We start from the raw sequence: 23,893 nt of genomic DNA, 5'->3' as shown, positions 1-23,893 counted from the left end.
GCCCCCTTCCTTATGATTTTCTTAATAACATTTCCTTTTCTTTAGCTTACTTTATTGTAAGAATACAGTGTATAGTACATATGACATACAAAATATGTGTTAATCAACTGTTCATGTTATCGCTTAGGCTTATGGCCCATAGTAGGCTATCTGAAGTTAAGTTTTTGGGGGAGTCAAAAGTAATACACAGATTTTTGACTGCACAGGGTTCATGCTCCTAATCCCCATGTTGTTCAAAGGTCAACTGTAATTTCCTCAATAGATCTCTACAGGTCAAAAAATTTACTTTATACCTAACTTTCCATGAAAGAAGTGGTCTAGGCACTTCAAATATAATTCCCTTGAACGAGACATTTCACATAGTAATTTATGCAATGGAAGGCCATATTGAAAGATAGTGTATTGTAATATAAAGTAACTGTAGCTAAAGTGTACATATGCAAACCAAGTTATAGTCTTGATACAGTCAAGTACATATGCCACAATATGGCATAATTTAAGAAGAGCAAAATATATTATAAATACTGTATATTTATAATAAAGCATGATTATTACAATACAACATAATGCTTTTAATATACAAAATACATTGAAGGATAGTCCTATTATGGGATACGTATATCTACTTCCCGGAGGATTCAAAATGGTTATTATATATACTAAAATTTTATTATGTTTCAATATGCCTTTTAAAGGGGTGACTAAATCAATAACCTATTTTTTATAAAATTGAGTTGACATCTGAACTGAAAAGAAGTCCACTTTTTCACATAAAAATGTAAATGTCACAAAAAATGGTGATCTTATTTAATGTCATTTTTCAATCTCAACAGAGATAAAGATCAAGGACAGCAATTCTCTCTGAAAATGGACTATAAAGGAAAGAGACTAACTCTAAATAATAGAAAATAAACTATAAATGGCATAGGTTCTTAAGCTGGGGTTCAAGATGTATTTCAAGGAACACAGTATCACCCTGAATGAAGTTTTATATAAAATTTTGAGTGTTGGTTTTTATCAGATTCTCAAATGAGTGTGAGATTTAAAGAGCATTCAACACACTTAGAAGTGTAATGATCTTATTGTTAGCTGAAGAATTTTACAAGCCCCTAAGTTATTCAACAGCAAATACCCAGATAATAGTACTTCATTTCCAGAGTCCCTGAATTTACCTCTTCGCAAAGCAGTTTCAAAACCAACCAAACAAACCCAAAGATGGCACAGAAACCCATCAACTCAAGAGATAAAAGTTTGTAGAAAACTATATGGGATTTTCTACTGCAGTCAAGATCAGAGGAAAATCATCCGACAGTTGCAGCATAAAATTCAAGAGAAGAGAATGACACATATTTCTCCGGATATCCCCTTTATAAAGCTCTTTCCCATTCCAAGACCTAATAAATTAAGTTGAACATCTCAGATATTCCCTCTCGGAATCTTAAGGGTGAAATCCAAATGCCACTCCCCCACAAGAGAAGCAAGGAACACTCCCACCCCAAAGAGGCAGGAAACAGGTTTCTCCCAATTCCAAGAAAGTGAGCAAAGCGAAGGTTTGTAGTCAAGGATGACTATCAGACAAAATGAAAGAGACCTGTCACTCTTGTTTGACGGGAGGGGTGGGAAGGCGGGACCCAAACCTTAATGCTGCCGCACACGATGGGGCCCGGATCTTCAATGTAGCCTTGCCAGATTGGTGTGGAACTGAGAAAGCAACTCAGCAGCAGAGCTGAATGGCAAAGGCAAGACCTGAACCTCCTGGTGAGGAGCTACGTGGCACTAAGCAAACAGTGCTTCGTCTCCCCCACGCCCTGCTTCCGCCCTGCCTTTCCCCCTTTGGTTACCAGTTGCTCCAGATGCCGTAGAGTAATTCAACAAAAGCGAAAGAGAGGTTCAGGCACAGGAAGAAAAACAGGTTCCGGGACGTCTTGTCCGACAGGATAGACCTGGGGGAGTGATAAAAGTGGAGAAGAGGCGGGAGTCAAAGGGGTGCCAGGACCCGGAGGTTGGGTCCCCTTTCAAGACCCTCCCAGTCCAAACCTCCTTTCCTCACAGGGAAGGAAGGTGTCCCTGACGCTCCCTCCCTGTACCTCGGGCTATCCTTAGGTCTGGGCCTTCTCCCCTTCGGCCGGATACCCCCTTCCCGCAAAAATAGCACCCGCACCTAAACCAGCCCGAAATCTTGCCGAACAGATTGAACTTGGGTGGTTTGTATTCATCGTCCTTGATGGACAGGGGCAACATCTTCTCTGCCCGGCGAAGCGCCGGGTCTACTCCCCTCTAGAAGTGGCTCCGTGGGTGATGGTAGTGACAGTGGTGACGCCTCAGATGGGATTCCCCAGCGTTTGTCCCGGGCCGCGCGCCGCTTCGAGACACAGACAGACACAGACACACACCCGGGAACTCGCCGACTTCCGGCCCGGGCCGCGCAACGCGTCCTGGGACGCGAAAGGGGGAGGTGGGCCCGGGGGCGGGGCTTGCGCGGCGGAGGGCGGGGCTTACGGCGGGAGCGAGGTGGGACCTGCGGGGAGGCAGTAGGGGGCAGAAAAAAGTGGCAACTGCTGGGTAGTTAATGCGCCGGCCTGGGATGTAGGCACGAAGAAAATCCTGAAGTGACGGCCCACAGACTGGGATGTCTGGGAGGTTGAGGGCCCGCTCTCGCCCACCCAGACCGCCTACCACTGATGTTCCCGGATGCGCTGGGGTCCAGCGCCTGCCCTTTCGCCATTTCCCCCTATTAGCATTAAATCCCGGTGTTGGGGATGGCAATGCTTTAGAATCCAGGCGGCAACGTGTTCTGTAGCCGCCAGTCCGCGGGAAGCGCAAGTGATAGTTTTGCTGGGTGAACTCGGTGGTCACCCAAATCCTAGTAATCCAGTCCCGGAGAACAGCGCCTGGCCTTCCGTACTGCCAAGTGTGAGGCAGTCAACACATGCCTTTCGAAAGAACGTTAAATGAATCCAGAAGAAGCCCTTTAAAGGAACCCCCTACGAGACCATGTTGGAAATGAGGTTTGGGTAAGGCACTGCTTCCCGGACAATCTCAACCCGCCGAAGCCCCCAAAACTCTCGAGTTCGTGCAGGTCCCCTTCACTTCCAGGTCATCCCGGGGGCCGCAGCCGCGGCTGTAATTCTTGTCAGAACCTCCCTGCGCATTTGAGGGAGGTGCTGGAGGAGCTGACTGGTCGGTGGAGGGCGAAGACGCGCGGGGCGCAGAGAGAGGAGCTCTCGGGCTTGTCCTGGGCACCCACAGTCGTTGGAACGTTCCTGCGGGCGCCTTTCCGGAAAATTGTTTGGATAAGGTCAGGTGGTCCATCACGTGAATGATTAAAAGTTGTTACTCTGGGGAAGAAATGGGGGAAAAGGAGGATTGGCTTTTGGAAGTGGGCTGGAAACTACAAAACCGAGCTTCTTGGGAGCTGCCTTTTAGTCTAACAGGAAGTGGAGCGTCACCGGGAAGGAGGGGCGGCCACCCGGGGACTGTCCCTGCTTCAGGCGCTCACTTTGCGGGCGGTGTTTTTTCCAGGTTATCATTCAGCGAATGAGGCAGGGTAGATGCACGCTGCTGGGTTTAGAAACAAACAAACAAACAAACAACAACAACAAAAAATGAGCAAGCGAGACGCCCCTTCCGTTTTATGAGAACCAGGCTGCAAGCAAATAAGTCGGCTGGCCCCACTGCAATCTTCTGCACTCGAGGTAAGGAAATAGCAAATGCTCTCGTGTTAAAAAATTTTTGCAGTGAGGATGTATGCATGTTTTGCTCTCGTTCTTGGAACTTTGTGCGTGAGTGGGGTAGTGATTTGTTGTCTTTATTTTTGAAAATGTATTTTTTTCATTGTTCATGTTAATTAAAACTGCTGTGTAAAACAGCTAGATTCCAGAAATTAAGTTCTGTAAAGAGTATTTTCTCTTTGCCTTTCTTGGCCTATGTTTCATTATTTTAACTTAAACATAGAAATATTTTCAATTAGTAGAATTTACTTATATTTTTTAGGAAGCTTTTATATGAGCCATAGACTTTCAATTTTACTCTACTGCACTGCTGGGGAAATATTAAGTGGTTGCAAACTAGGTTAAAGATAAATATTTCCATGGTAATTGGGTTTTTCTCCAAAACGGCTTTATTTCAATATGATGTAACTGGGAAGTGGGGGGGAGATATATAGAAATAACCAAATTTCAGTAACTGATTTCCCGTATTCTCTTAATTCATCAAGGTCAACTGCAATTTGAGCCTGTATTTTTGCATTCCATTTTTGAAAATGAATTCTGCATTTTATCCTATATTGCTGTGAACGAGAAATTGCTCAGCTGGTTTATGGAGAAATCTGCATTACCCCATTACTCCTTTCAAATACTTTTGAAATAAGTTGGAGAAATTGAAGTTTAATTTCAGTTATATTGGTTTCCTGGGACTCCCAAATTGCAGCCTAACTTCAATACTAAAGGCATTTTATTGGAAATAGAAATTGGACACTAGTTAAATGAGGAAAAGTTCTGTGAGTGGAAAATGTTTGCATCTCACTTCTTTTGTCATTCTGAAATAATGTTTCTTCCATATATGTTGACCAATATATATTGTCATATCAAAGTTAAAGTTAGTTTCTTTCATTCAGCGGTCATTTAATGAGTGTCTACTATCTGCTAGGCTCTGTGCCGGGCACAGGGTGGGAGGAAGAAAATAATTATAAAGCCAGTTAAGTCCAGGTTCTTTCCCTGAAAGAATTTTATGGGATGAAGTTGATGTGAGGAGAGAGGGTGACAGGATTTTAGAATTGTGTGATGTTTAAGATGTGCACAAGGTATGCCCTTGGTGTATCAAAGGGAGACAACTGTCACTCAGTGAGCCTTGTGATACATACCAAGCCTTTTGTCTCAGCCATCCTGTTGCCCCTTCAATAACTTGTTTAATGAAAGAACATTATTTTGGAAAATCAAAAATGATTCTTCTGCTCAATTCAGGTGGTCATTACAGATGCAGGATTTTGAAAGATTCCAATCATAACTCTTAATTCCTTCATGTCTTAAAAGATTAAATGGGGTTTTTAAGATTATAAAATAGATATAGTAATGAACATTTTAAAATTAATAAATGGATTTCTACCCTGAACTTTGAAATATTTGTTTAGATCATCTTCTACTAATTAATTGCATTAGATTAACTAGGCAGACTATACGACAGGAAAAAACCGGCTTCTCAGACATGTGCTTGAGGACTGTGAGAAATGAATGCAGAGAGAATGAAGGGGCAGATGCTTATCTCCAGTCAGGGTTCCAGCTCCTTTCAGGCAGTAGTCAGTAAGGAATAGGAAGGATGCCATCTGTCATTCCTCAGTAATCAACCCTGGCATTTAGCTGCAGCCCTATTTTAGACCCCATGGTTTTTTAGATGCTTCAAATTGAATGCCCCGTGAACCTCGACTGGATAAAGAAGCTGTGATGATGGTGGATAAAACTACAGATTCTTAAAAATCTAGAAATCGAATATAAGTGTAAATTGCTAATGCGTTCCAAGGTTTTGCTCCATGGCACATATCTATAGCGTATAGGTTTCAAATGTATAAACACATTAGATAGGGGGATGATATGAGTTTATTCTGCTTCTGCATATTTCCCAAAGGTGAAAACACAAATATAGCAGGGTTAGCTCCAACCTCACGGGAAGATGTTATCTATCTCTCTGCCTAAATGCAATTTTTAGAACACAGAATAGCTCATTTTAATTTCTAAAAATAATCTGAAGCCTATAGGCAATGGCATTAAAAGCATTTTTAAAAATTTTCTGATGATTGACAAAAACATCACAGAAGAATCTTTGATTTCCCCTAATAGCACCAAGAGATCCTGTTCCTATCAATTACAGAAGCCATAAAGAAAAGTTTTAAGAAGTTAAAACTTTACCATAATGAGGTAAGTACCAATATGGGCTTTTTTGTTTGTTTTTTATTTTATTTTTATTTTTTTTATTTTTTATTTTATTTTTATTTTTTTAAAGATTTTATTTATTTATTTGAGAGAGAGAATGAGAGAGAGAGCATGAGAGGGGTGAGGGTCAGAGGGAGAAGCAGACTCCCTGCTGAGCAGGGAGCCCGATGCGGGACTCGATCCAGGGACTCCAGGATCATGACCTGAGCCGAAGGCAGTCGCTTAACCAACTGAGCCACCCAGGCGCCCTTTGTTTGTTTTTTAAAAATTGTGGTAAAGTACACATAACATAATATTTGCTATCTTAACCATTTTTAAGTGTATAGTTTAGTAGTATTAAGAATATTTACATTGTTGGGATGCCTGGGTGGCTCAGTCGGTTAAGCGTCTGCCTTCGGCTCAGGTCATGATCCAGGGTCCTGGGATCGAGTCCCACATTGGGCTCCTTGCTCATCGGGGAGCCTGCTTCTCCCTCTGCCTGCTGCTTCCCCTGCTTGTGCTCTCTCTCTCTCTCTCTGACAAATAAATAAATAAAATCTAAAAAAAAAAAAGAAGAAGAAGAATATTTACATTGTTGAGCAACCATTCCCCAGAACTTTTTCATTTTGCAGAACTGAAATGCTATGTTCATTAACCAACTCCCCATTTCCCCCTTCCCCCAGTCCCTTGTAACTACCATTCTACTTTTTGGTCTCTATGAATCTGACTCCTCTAGATATCTCCTATAAGGTCTTTTTGTGACTGGTTTATTTCACTTAGCATAATATCCTCAAGGTTCATCCATGGTGTAGCATGTGATAGAATCTCCTTCCTTTTAAAGGCTAAATAGTATTTCATGTATAAATCACATTTTGTTTAGCCATTTTTCTGTTAATGGATATTGGATTGCTTCTGCCTTTTGACTCTTGTGAACAATGCTGCTGTGCACATGAGTGTTGTACCAATATTTTTATCTGAGAAGAATTATTTCCTCTAGAGGTACTCTTGTTTCCTTGGAAATAAAAGTTCCTACTTGAGCCAGGGTCTGTTCGAAAATACTGTAAGGCCTCCCTTAGTCTAACCCATCAAAATAATTCAGCTTACGGAATAAAGCCAATACCCATAAAGTTGAAATATTCTTGTAGACTAGAACAAAGCTGAAGATAAGAGACTACACAAGACACTGAAAATACGAAGTGGCACAAGTGTGGAGTTTGGTGTGACCTACCACTCTTTCTGTGGCTCAGGGAAAATCGTTTCATATTCTCAGTCTCCGCTATCCCATCTCTCAAATGGGGTGGATATATTTTAATTTCCTTGTCTCTAAAGATTTGAAACCTTACTGATTTGAGATATTATATAACACACAGATGGCAGAGGTCTGACAGTTTTCATTACTATTGCTGAGCTCTGTGAGGGCAGGAACTGGGTGCTCTTTGCATTACCATCCCTAGTGCCTGACAGTGCTGGACACGGGGTAAGTACCTGTAAGTGTTTGTTGACTGATGGATATTTACCATGGGGATTCGGACCTTCCTCTAATAAAGTTAGAAAGCTTGTATGAGCCAGGATTGCTTTGATGTTAGGTTTGATATCTGAAACTATTTATAAATTATAATTCATATGTATGAAATCTCTTTCTCTTAGCGATTTTGGAATGTGAGTTTATTGCTGAACACCACTGTTTTCTAAAAGAGAGAAGTTTCCATAGAATATTCCAGAGATCCGTTGCCTAACAATCTTGCCTTCTCTCCGTTTTCCTGTGACTGAAACAGAAGTTCAAATGAAAAGCTCTATTATGCTAGAATGGTAAAAGCAATATATTTGCAGATGTACTTGGTTTCTTTTTGACCCATTTCTGGAACTAATTTTGCATGGCACTGTACTGAGCTAAAAATGCTTTTCTATTTCTAGGCTTTCTTCTTAGGATGCATTGACTCCTTGGATCCTTACAAGTCGTGGATGTTCCTCTTAGAAATAAGGCCATTCCTACTCCTGTCCAATACATGTCCATGGAATTGGTCATCTCCAAACATCATCATCATTATCTTCATCATAGCTACAATGAATTGGCAATTCCAGGAGAAAGATGCAAGGCTAAAGCGAACTTTTATCTAGCATAGTTTTATGTAGCATAACCTGGGCGCTTCGAGGGTAGAGAGGAGCTCACTGTCTGCCTCAGTAACAAATGGCTGAATTAAAGGAGGAGGTACTTTAAAAAAATGTCCCACATGATACTTATACATCATTTCCTCTTAAATCAGCGATAATGAAGCAAATCCAGCTAATTGATAGTAGCTCTCTGAGGAAGTATAGAAAAGGAATCTGATGTTTTGTTCAGGCTTAGGAGGAAAAAAAAAATGCCAGGACTGTTGGGCAGCTTCTGCTATGAATAAAGGGGTGGGAGTGGGCAGGCAAGTGGAAACACAGGTACTTACTGTCTGTTATCCCTGCTTTAAATGCTGCCCTTGGTGTTCCCTCTAACTGGATTTACCTATAAAGGAATGGCTCACTCTGCCTGGCTGCCAACAGGAGGACTTGATCTTGAATGTGCCCAGTACGGAAATTCTTTCCTTACAGCCTGCAGTGAGAAATGACCTGTCACAGCATCTATCTATTCAAATGCGATATTGCAGTAAATGTAGCTATTTATCAACCTGCTTTAGCAATACTGTTTCGGAACTATAATTTCAAAATGCAGTGAGGGCCAGAACTAAGCCTTCTAAAGAACAAGCTTTAAATTGGCTATCAGTGATCTTATATATGTAACCAGTTATACTGTGACTAGAAAAGACTGATTGCATTCATCCTAATAGCCAGTCCACGACCCAGTTGATCCAGATTGTGGTCATCTAAATGATCCATTCTGAACACTGTACAATCGATCCTAAGTACAGCAGAACCACAAGATGAATCCCACGCTATGGACACTTTTATTATTTATTATTACTATAAGTGTATTCCTACTCCTGTTTTTCCTATTCCTAAATAATGTCCTATTCCTAAATACAAATAATAAAGAATATTTATTGGTAACACAAAATCATTTAACTTATTTTGATGTATTTAGACCTGTGAAGAAAGTAATGGGAGTTAGGAAGAGCCTTGTAAGAACAGATGGGTTCCTCAGGAGGAAGAGTGAGGGAAAATCACTTAGGAAGCAGAAGATAGCAGTTGGTAAAGGATGAGAAAAGTGGTATGGCACTTCTAAAATAACAGTGAAAAGAATGAATTTCTTGAATATGTGGAAAATAACGAAAGGCAAAACTCTTCCCAGAATACCAGATAGCACCTGGAAAAGACTTGTAAAGAAAAGTGACCTTTCATGTGCTATTTCTGGCATTTTGTGTTTAGTCATGAAGTAAATTCTAGTGTATGTGGCTTGAAATTTTAATGGAAGAGGCTTACTATGGGCAATAGTGAATGACACTTGGTAGCAGTGTTTTCTCACTTAGTTTTCTTTTTCTGCCAATCGTCCTGAAGTCTAAGGGGTTTTTTGGGTCAGTTCCTGGACCCAAACTAAAATTTCATTTCTCAACTAGGTAAGATTTTATTTTCTGTTGGTTTAAATCCTGTATGCTGCCTGCCAGATTAAGTCATCTAGCTTCTAATTTTTGTTAGCTCCTAAAAGTTTTGGGAAATTCACAAGGACAATATTATCTAAGAAGTGATGATTTCCCCCCAAGGCAAATCAGCTCATTCTTCAAGAGCTTCCATAGAAACAAGGATGTGCAAAGGTATTTTAATGCAGAATATCTTTGAAAAGATGCAAAAAAAAAAAAAAAAAAGAGTTCTGGGATGTCTTTTATTTATCAAGTAGCTTGACCACAGAACTGAAAGTAGAAAAGTGGCTTGTGCTTAAGACCACATTTCTGACTGGCTGTGCTAGTCACCAAATGGGGGATAACTCAGGTCTTTCACATAGGGATTGGTTTCTTGGGTACTGTCTAGTCTTAATTGGGCCTTCGTTCGCATTTAATTTAAGTTTGTTCTGTTAGTTTCAAGCATTTCTTATCCTTTGTGGAGTTGAAGACCATTTAAACAGAGATTCCCTCACCCCATTTAACCACAAAGAGCTGGGAGCACTTACTCAAAAAATGGGCCAGGCACTGTTCTGGATGACAAAGACTAATGGAAACTGCCTTCCAAATACAGTTAGACTCAAAAAGGAGCATAGTCAATGGTTGTAATACCTGGAAACAAAGGCTAGTGACACTATGTTCTGAGTTCCCAAGAGCACTGAGGATGGAGAGTGTGAGGCATGTTCGCAGGGGAGGGGATGTTTGAAAGAGACTTGGGAGGGGCCCGGGAGTAAGAGTTTGTCAGGTGGGGACAGGAAAGGGCTTTGTCGGTGGAGAAAATAGCAGGTACCGACACATGGAGTCCTAGGCCAGAACACTGGCTGTCGGTACCATAAGAGAAAAGTCCTTCTGAAATTTGGCACTACGTGTCCCTTTGCCGTGGATTGAGCAGTGTGTGTCATCTGCATGCTAGAAACCTGGTCAGAAACTGCTCATCAGTTGCATAGCTGTCTCTTCCAACTCTTGCATGTTCACGGAAGGAAAGCCCAGGTTCTGAATTGGCCTCTGCATGCCCTTCCGGAGGTGATTTTACGTCTTGGCAGCTGAGGGCCCTTTTCTGAGCATCTGTATTCTATAATCATCAGTTTTTAGGCAAGTACATGTTTTGCAGGATGAACCAGAGGAGAAAACAATCTGTACAACATGAGACAAATCTAGTAGTGAAATGGCAGAATAGTGATCGTTCCTCCGCCATCTGTGGCATCAAAATGAAAATGACAGCTTCTCCGTGTACGACGTCAGGCTGCTCCCTGCTTTTCTACTTTATGAGTCAGAGGACATAACTAATCTTTGTTCGTACTATGCTCTGGCATATTTGTTTTCAGCTTCAGTCTGGATAATTGCTGCTTTTTCAGTCTGAAGGAACTAGCCCTGAGAAAAGAATTATTCATTCAGCAGCATTCCTTCTAGGGAATTTGGAGAGATGATATAAGTAAATAACTGACTAGTGTGTCTTTGAAAATTCAAATTGCCTGGTCCATTTAGAGACACCCATTAGAGAATTTGCAACTGTTGCTTTATAGACTATGCATTATTTACTTTCTTACTCTTATACCCACATTTAAGAAAAATTTTTTAACATTTCAAATAATGCTCTTCCAAAAGCTATTCAATTATCAGATATTAAAAAATTTCTGACATAGTGACCCCCGCAGTTCCACTCCTAATTACATACATAAGAGAAATGAAAACATATGGTCACATATAAACTTGTCCATGAATGTTCATAGCAGCATTACTCATAATAGCAAAATGTGGAAACAACCCAAAGTCCAGCAACTGATAGATATACAAAATGTGTTATATCTATGTAGGAATGGAATGCTATGTGGCAATAAAAAAAAATTAGCGAGGTACTGATATATATATACAATGACATGGATGAACCTTGAAGACATTCTGCTAAGGGAAAAAAACCCAGACACAACGACCACATGTTGTATGATTCCATTTATATGCAATATCCAGAATAGGCAAATCTCTGGAGACAGAAAGTAGATTAGAGATTGCCTGGTTGGAGGGGGGGTGAGGTTGGGGGAGATGAGAAAAGGGGGGAATGACTGCTAATGAATGGGTCTGGGGTTTCTTTTTGGGATGTTGAAAATGTTTTAAAATTAGATTGTGGTGATGGTTGCACAATTCTGTGAATATACTGAAAGCCACTGAAGTGTTTAGTTGACCCTCAAACAACATGGGTTTAAACCGCGCGGGTCCACTTACGTGCAGATATTTTTCAGTAAATATGGTACAGTGCTATAAATGGATTTTCTTTTCCTTATGATTTTCTTAATAACATTTCCTTTTCTCTCGCTTACTTTAAGAATGCAGTATATAATACGTATAACATACAAAATGTGTTAATCTACTGTTCATGTTACACTAAAGCTTCTGGTCAAGAGTAGGCTACTAGTAGTTAAGTCTTGGGGAAGTTAAAAGTGATACAAGGGGTTTTGACTGTGCAGAGTGGAGTGGTTGGTGCCCCTAATACCTGTGTTATTCAAGAGTCAATTGTACTTTAAGTGGGTGAAACTTAGGATATATGAAATAAATCTTAATAAAGTTGTAAAATATACCCCAGCATACCAAGAATAAATATTTATATTATTGGACAGATAGTGACAGTTTTGTGTACTGATACTTTGATACATCCTTGCAGAATTTAGCACAACACAGTGGAAAGAGTCCTGGACTGCCTTCAGGAGAGCTAGATTCTTGCACTGGTTCTATTGCTAGTGTGCTGCATGCGTGAGCCTAGGCAAGTTCCTTATGCCTGGACCTTGAGTTCTTTATGAAGTAAGGAAGTGACTTAGAGCTCCGAGCTGTCTTTCAGTTTATGTGTTTGTACAGTAAAGCATATAAATACTGGGGCAGTTTTGGAGCCCTGGCTTTATCCCTGACTGTTTGAGTATAACTAAAGTAATGGGGTTTTCAGAAGCCACCTGGCTAGCAGTCCTTCCCCCGATCATGTTCAGGTACGTCGTGTCAGGTAAAGTATATGTAGAGCAGGGTTTTCAACCTCAGCATCACTGGCATGTTAAGCTGGATAATTCTTCCCTTTGGAGGGGTGTCCTGTCCATTGCAGGATTTTAGCAGCAATTCTGACATCTGCCCACTCGATATCATCTCTTCCTCAATCAAAATGTCTCCAGTCTTTGCCATGTATCACCTGGAGAACAGAGTCGTCCCCCGTTGAAAACCCCTGGTATAGAAGATGCTAGAATAACAATATGAAAATAACTAAAAGGATATGCTGTCTACCTATGAAGAACTAAGAAGTTAACGTATCTGCAAAAAATATCATTTGGGGGTCTTTGATTTTTCAGATGATCAGGAGACGAGAAAGGAAGACCTTTTGTTTTGCTGACATTTACTGTGTTTATTAAAAGTCACATTTAATCGACGGTAGTCATGGATTGGAGAAAAGCAGAGAAGGATTAGTCTAAGAGCTGTCAGATCCTCTTTAGAATAAGACAGGGTGTCAGTAAATACATACAGACATTAAAAAGAAATAAGGAAAAAAAAATCTAAGAAGAAGGTGTAGGAATTGAGGGCAAGAGAACTGGGAGGTACCTCCACTGACTTCTTGGTTCTATGTAAGATGTAGACTATCCTAGATGTGTTCTTCCTTGTATCTCCTGTTCAAAGCTCAAAGCTGTGAATTAGATGATAAGTTCTTTCTCTAGAGAGAGAATAGAAGAAAGCTAGAGACTGAAATCCAGACAGCCAGTGAAGTCATCGTTCTTCTCCAAACTGATCTGAAACTGTTTCTAGCGGGTCTACAGTGGGAGTTCCAAACTTCACCTGTTCTCAAAGTATAAATGTGCCGCTTGCCCTGCAGTCTCTGAAATTCTTGCTCTTCTTGCTTTTCTATACAGACTAAAAATTTTACATAATTGTATTGGGTTGCATTATTTAATAAATACATGAAATATTTACACTGTGTTTCTAAAGATAAATTATTCACATCTCCCAACACATTTTTGGAACAGGTAAAATAGGAGATTAGAAGTTATCTGAAAGAGGAAATTTCTATGATGGGCATAGGGCTAAATCCTACTTAAAAGTATAGGTGAAAGTGAAATACTCATGAGTGTCTTTGACAAAGTACATTTATAGTAGGGTATATAATTATCATATAATTATATGTAAATATAATTACATAATTATATTTATAGTAGGCTATAGTAATTAATTTCATTAATTTTTCTACACTAAAATTGCCAGATAGTTACCTGTGTCTGCTTTAGAAACTAGAAACACCTCTGTGTAAGTTTTGCGATATGCTGTTCCTACTCAGCTGTGGAAAATGAACACAAAGATTTTAATCAGGGTGTATTTTAATGCAATTGTTGGATGATTCTTTGCTCTGAGTGCTTATAGCTAGCCATTTTTATGCAGAACTGAAAATATGTTTTATGAGACCTGCTTTTGATTCAATATATTAGAAGGATTTTCAAGGCCTTTGAACCAAGATTATTAATTCATAATGGTTTTTCCTTGGTTGGCTACATTAACAGTATGTGTTGTTTTAGTAAGAGGGTATATGCAATGAAAACATTGTATTCTAATGCCTTAAATTACTGTCCTTGAAGAATAATCATAGTAAGCTGGGGTTACTTCAAAAATAATTCATTTTATTCATATCTTGAGTGAGGCCACGATAAAAGGAGAGACACAAAATTGCTTTTCTTAACAGAACACAAAATTGCTTTTCTAACAGAACAAGCCACAGAGAAAGTCCAGGAGAGAATATTCTTTGCAAATTCTCTGAAAAGGTTACTACAAGGTAACATTGCTTTCCAAATCTGGACTATTGAAAAGTGAGAGTTGCTGAATGGCAACGACCATCTCCTTGATCTTATGAATAAGCTCTTCTTTGCTTGCACAGGCCTCAATGCACTCTCCAATCATGGAGTGGATGTCCCTAGCCGCATTAGAATTCTCCATTCCCCGTTCTTGTACACTTCAAAGGGAGATGTTAAAGGCATGGTCTATGTGGTCTCTCTGTGTCCTTGCTGAACTATATATGGAGAAACCGTTTCTACAGTTGCAAAGCACGCCTTCCCCCATGAAACAAGATCACAGGAGTGGGATTGTCACTTGAATTCCACCCCTGCTAAATCTCCTCCATGAAAAACAAAAGGCTGACCGAACATCATCATTTAGACATTAAAGTGAGATTTTACTGGGAATCTAAGCTGTGAGATGGGAAGATTTAGACTACAGTCTTAGGATTGCCTGTAGAACAGTGGTCTGGCAGCACGTGCCCAGTTAAACCACAGGCTGTGGAGTCCAGAGTCTAGGCATCCACACACAGTGCTTTTCTAAGGAGATGGCGACAACCAAAACTAAACTGTACGGTTGCAATGGTACTACACAGGACTGCGATAGTGGCTTAGCGCGGTTGGCCTACCACGGCTGGGAGGGAGCAGTAAGAAGTCTCCTCCAGCTTTATCACATTTGTCGATATCGTGGAATAGATGAGAGTATTTTTTTTATTGTATCACCTAAGAAGAGAAATTGTTTGTTTTTTTTTAAGATTTTTAAAATTTATTTGAGAGAGGAGAGAGCACACAAGCTGGGGAAGAGGCAGAGGGAGAGGGAGAAGCAGGCTCCCCGCTGAGCAGGGAGCCCGATGCGGGGCTCGATCCCAGGACCCTGGGATCATGACCTGAGCCGAAGGCAGTTGCTCAACCGACTAAGCCACCCAGGCGTCCCTAAAAAGAGGAATTGTATGAAAAATAATAAGAGAGGGTAAATGATGGATCCATTAAAGTCATCAAGGATAATATCCTTTCCAGTTCTAAGATCTATTTTTTTTCTTAAAGGTATTTTCTAAATGTTTAGAAACTTCTGGTTGATTTTTGTTTTCAGTCTTTTTATAAGTAAGTATATCTTTGAATATTCTTTTTCCTCACTTCTGGCTTTCATACTTGAACAGAGCAGTTGAAGAGATCTAGGATATATATGCTAAGATGTGTGTGAAGGCTCAGCTGCCAAAATACAGAATAAGGACTTACCTAGAAAGCTTACGGAAGCTTGTAGAGGAGTAAGTAAAGTCTGGAATCAGAAACAGAACCAGCAGAATAAAAAAAAGAAAAAGAAAAAGAAAAAAACAAAAAAAAGCCAGCAATAACTGAAAGTCAACAGTGCTTCAGAAGGAGGCAGCAGGGGTGGTAATGAACTCTATCGGAGGCTAGGAAATCGGAGCTCTGGGTCTCTGTAAAACTGCCTGTGTGATTCAGTCTTTTCTTACATACGTGACTGAGAGGTCTGATCCGCCAGGAATGTTTGACCCGTGAATGTCCAGACCACGTTCGTCAGGTGTTTGTTCACCTAGTATTCTGTAGCCATATTGCAGGTGGAGCCTTTAGGTATAGTGAGGAATAGGAGAGTACATAGCTGATTACAGTACCTTCTGATCCTCCTGTACTATCAGAGATGGTGACTTGGAAGCTCCAGAGCCCTACCTCAGTTCAACCTGAATTTAAATCTGGCAGTACATCCCTTAGCCCATAATGAGGGACAGCCTGGCTCTGGCAGCAGATTTTCTTGGGTATAGATTCCAGATCCATTACTTAGTTGCCTCCTAATCCTGAGAAAGATATTTAACCTCTGTAAGTATTCAAGCTCTAGTAAAAGATCCTGTCCCTGCCCTGATCAAAACCTTCTAAGAGCTTCCTATCTCAAGTAGAATAAAACCTATCCTCCTTTTTCGGCTGACAAGGTCCCTGGTGATCTGGCCCTTGCTTATGTCACTCTGATGTATTCTCTTCGTTACCGCTATGCTAACTTATCTTTGAGTTTACTTTTCGTCTGCCTCTCTCTACTATTTCCTCTGCATCAAACAGCAGAGACTGAGTCTATTTTATTTGTTGCTGTAGCCACAGATCCTAGAACAGTGCCTGGTACAAGTAAGCACTCATAACCACTTGTTTATTCTATTGAGTGAGTAAGTACATACCATGACGTGCGAAGCACGTCGTACAGGGCCTAATGAGTGGTAAACCCGCTGTAATTCTTGCTGCTGCTGCCATTATTATCTGTTTCTTATATTAGGCTTCCGCCTATGATTTCAATTAGCAATAATCACGCCTCGGATAAAGCTCATTGGCTACCACCTATGATCTCATTTGGAGAAAAGGTTGCTACCAAAAAGTACTTTTAAATTTTGTATACTGGAGTATAATTGACCTTTGAACAACATGAGGCCAACGCCCCACACAGTCGAAAATCCACATTTTTGACTTTTGACTCCGCCAGAACTTAACAACTAATGGCCTACTGTTGACCAGAAGCCTTACCTATAACATAGTCGATTAACACGTATTTGGTGTCTGTATTATATACTGCATTCTTACAATAAAGTAAGAAAAGTGGAAATATTGTTAAGAAAATCATAAGGAAAAGAAAATCCACTGATAGTTCTGGACTGTATTTACTGAAAAAAAAATCCGCATATTAAGTGGGTCCACGCGGTTCAAACCTGTGCTGTTCAAGGTCCTGCCGTATACATGTATCAGAACATCATGTTGTGCACTTTAAATATATGCAATTTTTATGTCAATGATCTCTCAGTAAAGTTGTTTAAAGAATTAGTACACTACTGAGAGAAATGTAATCCCATTTGAAAAAATAGTCTCCGTTCCAAATTCTTCATAGTAAAATGAGGGCAGATTTTAAAATACACTGCTTACTTCTTCTGGCTCGTGTGTAGATGAGCTTTTGTCCACAACTGCAAAAGCAAGCAGGCCCAGAAGGGGAGGTCCATTCACTGCACTTTTCATTTTTACCTTAGGCCAAGTCGCCCTATCAAAGAGGCAGGGAGAACTGAATTTAATCAACTCAAATAAGATTTACCTCCGTCCTCCTTAAAAAGGCAAAGCCAAAAACGTGGTAACTAGTAAGAATGCTAACACTGTATTTTATTGCCGTTTGTATTCCAGGTGTTGCCACATCTGCAAACTTCCCGGACGAGTGATGGGCATTCGAGTGCTTCGTTTCTCTTTGGTGGTCATCCTTGTGCTGCTCCTCGTAGCCGGGGCTTTGACCGCTTTACTGCCAAATATCAAGGAAGACAAGATGCTCACTTTGCGTAGGGAAATAAAATCCCAGGGCAAATCCGCCCTGGATTCCTTTACTCTAATAATGCAGACATACAACAGAACAGATCTCTTACTGAGACTCTTAAATCATTATCAGGCCGTGCCGTATCTGCATAAAGTGATTGTGGTGTGGAACAATGTTGGGGAGAAGGGGCCAGAAGAGTTATGGAACTCTCTAGGGCCTCACCCTGTCCCTGTGATCTTCAAACTCCAGACAACAAACAGGATGAGAAATCGACTCCAGGTCTTTCCCGAACTGGAAACCAATGGTGAGTTGCTGCGGGGGTCCTAGCTGGCACGGGCTGCCACTCCCCAGAGCTCGGGGGGCGGGTGTGTGGCTTTCCGGCCTTCTGCTTGTCTTACTGATGTGGAGAAAGCAGGGAGAGGGAATCAAAAAGAAACATAAGGGGCAATTTTCAAGATGTCAAGAAGCAGTTTAGTGGGGAAGAAATCACATACATCTTGCAACGGTGACAAAGAGGTTAATGTGAACAAAGATTGACTATAATTACACAGTATGGTATCACAGAAAGTAGTAAAATGCCGTTCGGCTTACGCTTAATGTATTTTTTTTTTTTTTTTTTTGCCACCTTCCTTTTCCTCCCGTTCAGAGCAGTTTCGTGAGCATTGTAATTTGCTTAGAAGACCCTCGGTTTTATTTATTTATAGGTTCATTCATTTCTAGGATAATGGATGAGTGCTGCATAATAATTTTCCCCTCAGGCAATTATAAGTATCCATTACAATTCAAATAAACACTTTTTCTACCAGACAAATCTCTCCGAGAGTACATTTCTTGTTTACTAATTTTGTTCAGGAAATTATTCATTTGAATGTTCTATCTGGGCACCATTGTTTATTACTAGTTTTGTTTCCATTTCCAAACTGTTGGATATAATTCGTTTTCCTTTCGTTGCAGCGGTGTTAATGGTAGACGATGATACGCTAATTAGCGCCCAAGACCTTGTCTTTGCTTTCTCAGTTTGGCAGGTAATGTTGCTCTGTCCTTTATGAATTCATCAGTATAAAGTTTTATCTCTGATTTAGTTGGGCAGCGTTGTGGTTTAATGTGGGAGTCATCTCAAACAGTGTAGACAGTATTTTTCTAAGAGACATAGATATTTGTTGCATGGTAATCAACATGTCTCGTGTTCATTTAAGCCAGCCTGCAAGTTATGGTATCTTTTATCTATATTTGATTTATATTTGATATGCTGGGGAGAAGAGCTAGAACTATCTTCCAGAGAACAATGAGGAGATGATCTGGTATGGCAAAGACTAGAATCGAGAGATATTTTTCTACAAGGCCACAGATACATGTCTCAAATGAGAAGTGTATTTCTGTATTAATGTTATATATAACTTTCTTTAAAAGAAAGCATTTATTACACCCACAAAATTTAATCCTAATGCTGGGACAACTTTTTAGGAATTAGGAATAGTAATAATTCCACATGCATCATTGTGGTGATAGTTTTATTTATTTATTTATTTTGGTTGGGTTTTATTCCCCCCTAAATCCTAGCTGGAATAAACAGGCATAAATTGTTCGCTATTCTATAACCACAATTCTTTGCTATTGAATATGTGTTAATTAATAGTAGCTTGCTTTTACAAGTTGTAGAAATCAGGACTGCACACCAGTATTCTGAAGCTGTGTCAAATAATGAAACACTGTGCTACCCAATAAATGGTCTAATTTGCACTATAGTAACCCTCCTTAATTAGCTACGTGGGATATAAGAACATTAGATATTAATGGTAAGTGGTCACAGTACTCTGCAGATATCAGCACTCTCAAAACTTCAGTTTCTAACTTTATACCAAGTTCAACAAGTTTTTTTCCCGTATAGCAGTTTTTCCAGCCCTGTAAATAAAGCTTCTTAGGCAAAAAATTCTAATGTAATATTCCGACTGTGAAATTTCTATTTCAGGTAAAAAAAATCAATTTACCTAAAATGTCAGGGGTGGGGGTGGGGGGAAATAGGAGAACTGTGCTTATTTAGAACAATCCAAGTAAGCCATAATTAAAAATGGATAAATATGATTTTTAGGTTTTATTCATAGAAGAATAACCAAGAACAGTTTCATTCCATTGCCCAAGGTAACTTGACTCCTACAGTTCAGTCCCATCAATGCCAGGCATAGTGTAATGATTTGGGGTATAGAGGTGGGCAAGGCTGGAGTGGACATCTAGCGTGCTTTTGTGCTCACCCGTTACTGCTAATTAGTGCTATGACTTTTCCTTCTCTAGCCGTCTATGGAACCTCATTCATCCTCCTAAATGATGTCAATGGTACTTGCTCTCTGAAGCCCCCCAGGGTTTATCCTCGACTCCCTGCCCTTCCCCTTTGCCTCCCAGTAACAAAGCTGTCACCCTGTCCTCAGTGCTTCCAACAGGCTTACCCAACTGCACGTACAACCGTCTCACAGTATGGGAATTCCTTGTTCACATAGCTGAATCATACCCTTCCCAGATGATGACTTTTTTGAAATGGGATTTAACCCAGGCTGATTTAGATGTGTGTGTGGATGTGTGTGTGTGTGTGTGTGTGTGTGTGTGGATGTGTCCCTAGTTTAATGTCTGTTCAGTAAATGAGTGAAACGCAAATTACTTATGAGATTGAACTAAACCTTTTAACTCTATAAATTCTTACTCTTTTCCATGCTTCACTGGTTTTCTCTTGTTTGCTGGTTTTTGTTTCATTTTTAGTTACTCTCATCTTACTTCCATGGTTTTACTACTATCCTTTCTTCAAAGAGTCTGACAGCATCTCATTATATATTTTTTACTCATGTTTTTAAAAAGGAAACACCCAAGCTGAGAAGGGGGAAAAATATAACATTGTTTAAAATCAACAGTGACTTTCAAGAACATTGAAATCAACATGGAAAAACAGAATCATACATGTAGATCCACAATTTTATGTGCTCCTTAGAGATTGAAACAGATTTTCAAAATTATGCTATATCTTCTTATCTCCTGTAATAAATAGCATTCGTACAGTCAGCTTCTTTTGAAGCAAACTTTGAAGAACCAGACTCTTTGGTGACTAGATTTTGTTAATATCAGAGAACATTTGAATTCAGAGAACATTTGTAAGGTTAGAAATTTTGTTAGCAATTTGGGTTGCGATGGAATTTTGACCTGCAAACGTATCAGAATGTAGATTTATGAAGTTGCCTGGAGTTAGATGAAATTGAGATGTGGAAGCCAAGAATAAAATAAAGTTGATAAATCAGTTTAATTCTCTCTGTAATGAATCATTGCCTTTCTCACCATGTCTGCTCTCAAGAAATGCCACCCTTAATTGTTCCTTTTCCATCTTTTCAGCAATTTCCTGATCAAATTGTAGGATTTGTTCCTAGAAAGCATGTCTCTACTTCATCAGGTGTCTACAGTTATGGAGGTTTTGAACTGCAAACACCGGGGTTTGGAAATGGCGACCAGTACTCTATGGTGCTGATTGGAGCTTCATTCTTCAATAGCAAATACCTTGACCTGTTTCAGAGGCAACCTGCAGCTGTCCATGCTTTGATAGATGAAATCCAGAACTGTGATGATATTGCCATGAATTTTATCATTGCCAAGAACACCGGGAAGACTTCAGGGGTATTTGTGAAACCTGTAAACATGGGCAATTTAGAAAAAGAGTCCAACGGTGGCTATCCTGGAATGTGGCACCGAGCTGAGCACTTTCTGCAGAGGTCTTATTGTATAAATAAGCTTGTTAGTATCTACGATAGCATGCCCTTAAAATACTCCAACATCATGATTTCTCAGTTTGGTTTTCCCTATGCCAACCACAAAAGTAAAATATGAAACTAAAACAAACAAAAACAAACCTCAAAACTGCTTAGTATCTGAGTAGCTTCTCTTTGCTAGGGTTGGTGTTTTGTTTTGTTTTTTGGGGTTTGTTTTTTTTTTTTAAGCAACATCACGAACTTTTATCCACTACAGAAGTCTCTACAAAGGAAAAAATGTACCATGCTTCTAGGACATAGAATTTACAGGAACTTCAAAAACCAAGAAGCTGGTACTTTCTAGATAGGTTTTTTTTGCGAGGAATTTTCATACACGGATAGAACTTCCAGGTCAGCGATTTTATTGTTTACATTCTGAGACAGTTCTACAATTTCTTGGATTCCTGGCGTTTGCCTTAAGGACCTATAGCAAGTTGTCTCCAGGATCAGAAACTTCAGAAAAGCATTTCTCAGCTTTTTCCCTAAAGGATGATTGTTTTCATTTGAAGCTTGAAATGCCTCATTAGCAAAAGCCTATGGCATAGAGAAAAGCCATGTGAGGGGAGAATAGTCTCAATCCCTTATAAAAACAAGTGGAAAACTCATGACTCTCAGTGCTTTCATTGTGGTCTTTCCAACCAGCCCTTTCCAGCACTAACTCGGCCCAGCATGGTTTTGATGCAACCGTCAGTGCTTTGATTTTCGTTGATAAGTCTGTTGTGACTGGGAGAGTTCATTTTAGTAGCTAAAGGATGTCTAGTTGTTTGCTTGATTTTTGTGAATATTTACTGCATGGATCACAAAAAAATGCAACCTGTGTTTCTTATGTGCAGCTTCTATGCAGCAGGGAGCAAATGTGTTACTGGATTCAGGTAGTGCATTTTGTCCCTGAATCTGACCTTGAGAAGTGTACGTTAATTCCTATATTTTACAGAAACTGTGTGTTGTTTAAGAAACATAAAATAATCTTCTGAAAGAATGATTAATTAGGAACTGACGAAAGTTACAACCTTTGGTATGGAAAGACCTTTACTGTTAGGGCATAGGCTTATCTCATGGATACTAAAGAGTTACGTGTATTATACACAAAGTTAAAACTCTCGTATTCAGAGCTGCCGCTGCTTTCTTTCTTTTTTTTTTTTTTCAAAAAAGACCCAATGCATTCATCATGATGATATTTTGGTTACATACAGGAGAAAAATAACTGAATCATAGCAGAGGAATTTTATAGGGAGTCTGCATCGTAATTGAGCAAGTAAATTGTTAACTTGCTCACTCTGTTACATGAATTAGTATCTGTGTTCCACATAGTGTCTGTGTTTGGTCCTTGTTTACAAGAGTAGCAAGGAATAATTAAGCTCCTGTATACCACCTTCTCCTCTTCCTCTTCCCCCTCCTCCTCCCATAATGTCATTGTATTCTCACATTTGCAAAGCTGTGAAAATATTATAATAATCATGGTTAATGTTCCAACAATGAGGCCTATGTGCAGTTAGTTCAGTATATGTTGTTTCTTTACATTGGCATGTGTATGTGTCTTAACGCAGTCAGATAAAACCAGTAGAACCCAGAACCTCACTAAAAACCTATAATGTTCATTATCTGCTTTGGCCAACCTTGGTAGTGATTTTTTGCCTCTTGGAATTCACCTGGCAGATAAATAAAATAAACTTCTACCATGCAGATGTTCTCTTAATTAAGCAGACTCACGTTTTTGTGGTCCGTGTTTTTACAAACTTCTAAATATTCTAATATATTGCTCAGGGTAAAGCAGAGGCATTAGCTACGTTCCCCGGGGTCGGGGGGAGTTCTCCAGCGGGAAAATATTCTGAGATTTTATTTCCCATTTTGTGTTCTCAAACTTGTCTTAAGCATCACGTAAGTTAATCGTATCATGTTTTACAGACATTATAGAGCAAATATGATCACAAAGTGAAGTTCAGTCTGTGATACAGAGACCTTTGCATTGCGGCTGTGATTCTACTAAAACTGTTTTCCTCTGTACACCTCTTATTCTTGCTCCAAATGATTGGGAGAAGAGATGCTGCTCAGGTTTGAAACTGCATGAGGAAAGCAATGAACTTAGAGGCTAGGTGTGCCAGGAGAGTATTTGGACTCAAATCCTTCCTAGATCTCACATTTACTTAACTTCTTGGAGCATCGGTTTCCTCATCTGCAAAAATGAGAGTCCTATCTACCTAGTGGTTTGCATTAAGAAATAGAAGAGCTGTTGGAGTGTGTGACTGCTAATAAGTGCAGTTAATTCTACAACTCAATACCTAGGTATTAGAAAGCCTCTGGGCCCACCAGGTGAGATATTCAAGAAATTATTCCTATGTAACAATGGGCAGAGAACCATGGCAGTTTTCAGGTCTTTATTTCAAATGCCCCTTTTCTTATTCCTAAAACCCTACATATTCATTCTAGCAGTTTTGGCTTATTCAGAACAGCGTAAAGGAGAAATGAAAAGCACACCACCACATTAACAATGGCTAAGCGTATTTGTGTCTATTCCTCCTGACTTTCTGAAGCATATATTTTAATAGCATGATTTATTTGG

At 39.8% G+C, this 23,893-nt stretch overlaps 3 protein-coding genes and 1 long non-coding RNA gene across 8 annotated transcripts in view; 2 read left to right on the top strand and 2 right to left on the bottom strand.

The window, feature by feature from the left end:
• Positions 1–2,440, bottom strand: part of SLC30A7 (solute carrier family 30 member 7) — an 86,360-nt gene extending 83,920 nt beyond the window's left edge. The window contains exons 1-2 of one of the 3 annotated variants that reach the window (XM_006728174.3): positions 2,162–2,440; positions 1,842–1,943 (exon numbers count right to left, since the gene is read on the bottom strand). In XM_006728174.3, coding sequence (XP_006728237.1) covers positions 1,842–1,943; positions 2,162–2,241 — 182 coding nt within the window. In that variant the 5' untranslated portion in view covers positions 2,242–2,440. Of the gene's footprint in view, positions 1–1,841; positions 1,944–2,087 lie in introns of all 3 variants that reach the window. The other 2 variants (XM_081817051.1, XM_081817052.1) reach the window with 2 other exon arrangements.
• VCAM1 (vascular cell adhesion molecule 1) overlaps positions 1–23,893 on the bottom strand; it is a 226,790-nt gene that overhangs the window by 119,697 nt on the left and 83,200 nt on the right. The window lies entirely within an intron of this gene.
• Positions 3,060–23,893, top strand: part of EXTL2 (exostosin like glycosyltransferase 2) — a 49,086-nt gene continuing 28,252 nt past the window's right edge. Inside the window, exons 1-6 of one of the 3 annotated variants that reach the window (XM_081817056.1) lie at positions 3,060–3,298; positions 3,523–3,695; positions 5,832–5,909; positions 17,431–17,858; positions 18,509–18,579; positions 20,924–23,033. In XM_081817056.1, the coding sequence (XP_081673182.1) occupies positions 5,905–5,909; positions 17,431–17,858; positions 18,509–18,579; positions 20,924–21,412 (993 nt within the window). In that variant the 5' untranslated portion in view covers positions 3,060–3,298; positions 3,523–3,695; positions 5,832–5,904 and the 3' untranslated portion in view covers positions 21,413–23,033. The other 2 variants (XM_081817058.1, XM_081817057.1) reach the window with 2 other exon arrangements.
• On the top strand, positions 6,270–8,946 carry LOC145721056 (uncharacterized). The gene is made up of 2 exons (XR_014144532.1): positions 6,270–7,712; positions 7,818–8,946. It is a non-coding gene; the product is annotated as an uncharacterized LOC145721056 (long non-coding RNA).

The sequence above is a fragment of the Leptonychotes weddellii genome, chromosome 4 (assembly GCF_054177405.1).
Source record: "Leptonychotes weddellii isolate Sample4059 chromosome 4, ASM5417740v2, whole genome shotgun sequence".
NCBI lineage: Eukaryota > Metazoa > Chordata > Mammalia > Carnivora > Phocidae > Leptonychotes > Leptonychotes weddellii.
The sequence above is the reverse complement of the archived record's forward strand: the minus strand, read 5'-3'. Positions and strand labels throughout refer to the sequence as shown.